This window comes from Cantharellus anzutake (assembly GCF_015039405.1).
Source record: "Cantharellus anzutake strain C23 chromosome Unknown EI90scaffold_22, whole genome shotgun sequence".
Lineage (NCBI taxonomy): Eukaryota > Fungi > Basidiomycota > Agaricomycetes > Cantharellales > Hydnaceae > Cantharellus > Cantharellus anzutake.
In genome coordinates, this window is record NW_024066972.1 from 637,781 (window position 1) to 641,706 (window position 3,926).

The 3,926-nt window shown below is 50.7% G+C and overlaps 1 protein-coding gene across 1 annotated transcript; it reads right to left on the reverse strand.

Moving 5' to 3' along the window:
* Window positions 1-965: 965 nt before the first annotated feature.
* EI90DRAFT_3123347 (uncharacterized protein) lies at window positions 966-1,478 on the reverse strand (the record flags this gene model as incomplete). The annotated part of the gene is made up of 2 exons (XM_039063604.1): window positions 966-1,206; window positions 1,297-1,478. The coding sequence occupies 2 exons, from the start codon at window positions 1,476-1,478 to the stop codon at window positions 966-968; spliced, it is 423 nt and encodes a 140-aa protein (XP_038916336.1).
* Between the last annotated feature and the right edge of the window lie 2,448 nt (window positions 1,479-3,926).

The following is a 3,926-nucleotide window of genomic DNA, read 5'->3' on the forward strand; positions in this document are numbered from 1 at the left end:
ATTATGCACTCCTACATACAGGCCTAGCTAGCTCTTCATTGTGGTCCCTCAAGAGATCACAAATTCCACATTCCAAATACTACACTTCCTAACACAGCATTCCCCTCCCATAAATATATCCCGGTTGCAATGAATCCCTGTCCTCATCCTATTTGTACAATTTGTTAAGATCTCAGACTCTTCGGCTAAGCCTTCACCCTCTTCCTCTTCCTGAAGTTAGGCGACTTTTTGGCTTCCTGATCTTTCAAAACAAGTTTCTTCTTCTTTGGCACAGGCACCTTGGAAGTAGAAGCTTCTGTCACGGCCATGCATTCCGGCCCATTAGCTGCCTGTCCTGATGCCGCCCAAGCCTATTCCCACTGTGCGAGTGCAAGTGCAAGTGCAAGTGCGAGCCCTGACCTCAGCCCTATCCTCCCTGAGGGCTCCCTGCTCACTCCCCCACTTGCCCCTAGGCTCCCCTACACTTGGCCGACTTCCCCACAGCCACACCGACCTCCCTGCCCCGAGTCCACCTCTGGCACCGACCTAGCATGACTCCGCAACATCGCCTACTCCGCTATCACGGCCCTACACCCCTTCGTTTATTTATCTGTTATTGTTTGTTTTGACCCTCGGCCATTGCTGGCCGCTGTGCGGCCAACCCCGCTCTTTGTTCCTATTTGCTTCCGGACCCTTCGGCCTTCGGCCCAGGTCCACTTCTATTCATTCTATCTTCATATATATATCCTGTATACTACATTATAGTACCTTAGCTCTAATATCGATGTGACCACGACCCCTAAGTCCTGACCCCAACAAGGCAACCCCAGTAAGTCTGAAATGAGGGCCAAGAGACAGCTAGGGGGCACAGCACTCCCTTTAGAGTTGCTGAGGCCAAATGCCCTACCCTCGGGCCTTGTTTGAGGCATTGCAGCCATCGCAGCCTATAGCGGCCCGCAACGGCGACCTTCGGTGCCGACCCTGGATCAGTGTCTAACAGCTTCCTCCGATACCAAATCTGTTAACTTGGATTCCTCAACTACCTTGTGCACCAATGCACCTTGAGCCACTACTCTCTCCTTGAGCTCTGCCCTTATCTTCTCCTGCTCCTTGACCATTTTTCCCAACTTCTTCTTGAATTCCCCTTTTACTAGAGTTGCCAATCCCATTTCCCGTTCCTGCTCCATCTGTAACATATGGTCTGTGTAATGTGTCATATAGGGTGACCTTGGTAAAGGTGCCAGCTCCCCCCAAGCATCCCAGAATGCTCAAGAATTCCCAATGAAACTTTTAATCCTTTGGTCCGTGGAAGCATACCTCTCCAAGAACCTGTTCTTCATAGCATGAACACATTCGGAGACGACGAGGTAATAATCATCATCCAAAATCAAGTTCTCATGGGTTGCCCTAAACATCACTTCTGTTGCTCTTGCTGTGTCCACCACCTTCTCTTCACAGACCCTTGCTTCATCATAGGTGGTTTGAATTTTAGTGGCCATCCCTTTAAGTGCCCCCAAGAGTATAGAAATTTGATCATGGACATGATGAATCAATGCCTCTTGGTTGACCAAGTTGTCAGGGACATGTCCAGGGTAGAGGGGGTCTGGATGTAGTGCCTGGCAGAGGGGCCCTCACGGGGTGTGAACCAGGCATGCATACTGGCAGGTCCGGAAAGGGACAGCAGCCCCTGGCCACTCAGACTGAAGTGGAAAAGGTGAGAAGAAGGTTACTTCTTCGGTTCCCACTTCAGGTACATTTATGTACATGCGGCTTGAGTCACATGATGAGTGCCACGTTGTAACGGGGATTTGCTGGTGTACCATAAACAAGCCAAATCCCGCGATTCTACCGCCCTTAGCCAATGTTCTCTCCTGCACATTTCTTATTTTCCCTGATTTTTCTGACTCCATTTCCACCTGATGTTTCCCCTTCTTATTGTTCTTTCCTTATTTGTCATTACCGGACTCTTCCGTGATACCGTGACCAGCTGTATAGTTAGCTAGACAGTGAGGAGTAGTGGAATCCACACCCAGTAAACGAACCTGTGCAAGCGACCACTCCAACCCTCCCCCTCTCTTCTGTCTCGAGTCAAGTGGTGATAGACCCGTTACAACGTCATCCTTGGAGACATGTTATGGGAATGGGCCTAGAATCTTATGGTCTGTGACTATAGACAATCAAACCTTAGCCCCTCCAACTTTAATTCTCTGTCAAACCCCATGCCAAGCTTTCCCACTTGTCAGAGACCGGATCGAGACAAAGGAATGTCTCCATGGTGGAGGGCTTCAGCCTCAGCGACTTATGCCAGGAGCGCTGTGCCAAGTTACATGTCCGTGCCCTAACTTACTTACTGGCAACGAGAACTAAAGGTGGTAAACTCTAGTCAATTTTATTACTGAGGTGTAACCTATGTACAAGTTAAGTATATATAGTTACAACGAGGGTGGGCCCGTAAATGGCGGGGCCAAGCGGAGCGGAGCTAACGGAGTTAAACATTAGCTGATTGAATATTACCGACAAGTCAGGTTATGGGGTTAGCGGAATGGTAGGCGATAACCCAGAAACAGAAAGGAGGGATAGGCCTGAAGGTGGGCTTGCAGGGCAAGCAAGTGTATTGCCCAGTGGAGGCGGGAGTGTGCTAGCGGATGTCGGAGCTGTCCAGAAGCCTTTGGGGCTCCGTACTTAGGGAGGTGTAGGTAATAAATTGAAAAGAGGGGGTGGTGACCATCGAGGGATGCGGAGGTGATTGCAGAATATGGGAGCTCCAAGGTTAGTGAAGAAGGAGTGGAGATAGTCCAGAGGGATCGGAGGCGGTGGAAGTCGATGGCCGTGGATGGATATGACACCACTGGGTTTTGGTGCTGGCTGGGGGATTTGTTGAGTTTCAAGGGACTTCCCTTGACCATTGTGATTTTTATATTAGATAGTTAGAAGTCATATGATGTATAAGGCAGATGCTGGAATTGTTCTCATTATCGAATACATAACCCACAAACCTTGTACCATGATTGTAACATCCTCACCATTGTGCCACCACTGTAAACTCAACCTGTACCCCTGGAACCATGTCCACCTCCCTATTCATCCTCTCCATGACAAAACCGCAATGAGGAGGGCATTCCCATGCCCAACCTCCTGCTGCCTGCTCCCACCAGTCCACCGGTCACTCCCATCCAACCAGAAGTTCCCTATCAGGAACTGTAACCTATCCCACCTCCTTAGGAGAGGGATATGGTCCAGGCAGCTCCAGGATGCCTGGCCATGCACCCACAGGTCCCACTTCCCACGGTCACCCACTACCGTGCACTGGTCCACCAGCCCGCTTTCCCCAACAACTCCTGCTACCAGTATGCTCCTGTGAGCACCAAGTCACCGATAGCCACCAACTGGGTGACTTCCTTTGGGAGTCCCAGTATCCCGCACTACCGGTACACTCCATTGAGTGCCAAGTCACCGCTAGCTGACCACTCCCAGCACACCCACTACCAGCATGCTCCCAGGAGTGCCAAGTTACCGTTGGCCAACCCACAGGTTGTACTTCCAGACACTCATCCCATTCCGCTCTCCCTCCGATGGCTATGCAGCCACCTCCATTAGTGAGCCGAATGGTTCAGGTTGGGTTCCCCAGAACCCATTCCTGTAACAAGACAGCTGTGGCCATCTGGGTGTCCCCATGGGGGATCCCAAGAGTGTCCACTGCATGCACACATGCTGGGAAGCTGTCCAGGATGTCTGGGCTGGATGGGTCAATAGCACATTGATACAAAGGAAAGTGGTCCATGTAGATAGAAGGAATAAACAGGAAGAGAATGATGAGAAGAATGAAATAAAGAAAAGAGAAGAAAGAGAGAAAAGAAAGAAGGGAAGAGGGAGAAGGGAGGAAGGAGAGGGATGGGCAGCGGGGCAGTGAGTGAGGTATGGCTGGGTGGGTCCAGGTGGGACCCAGG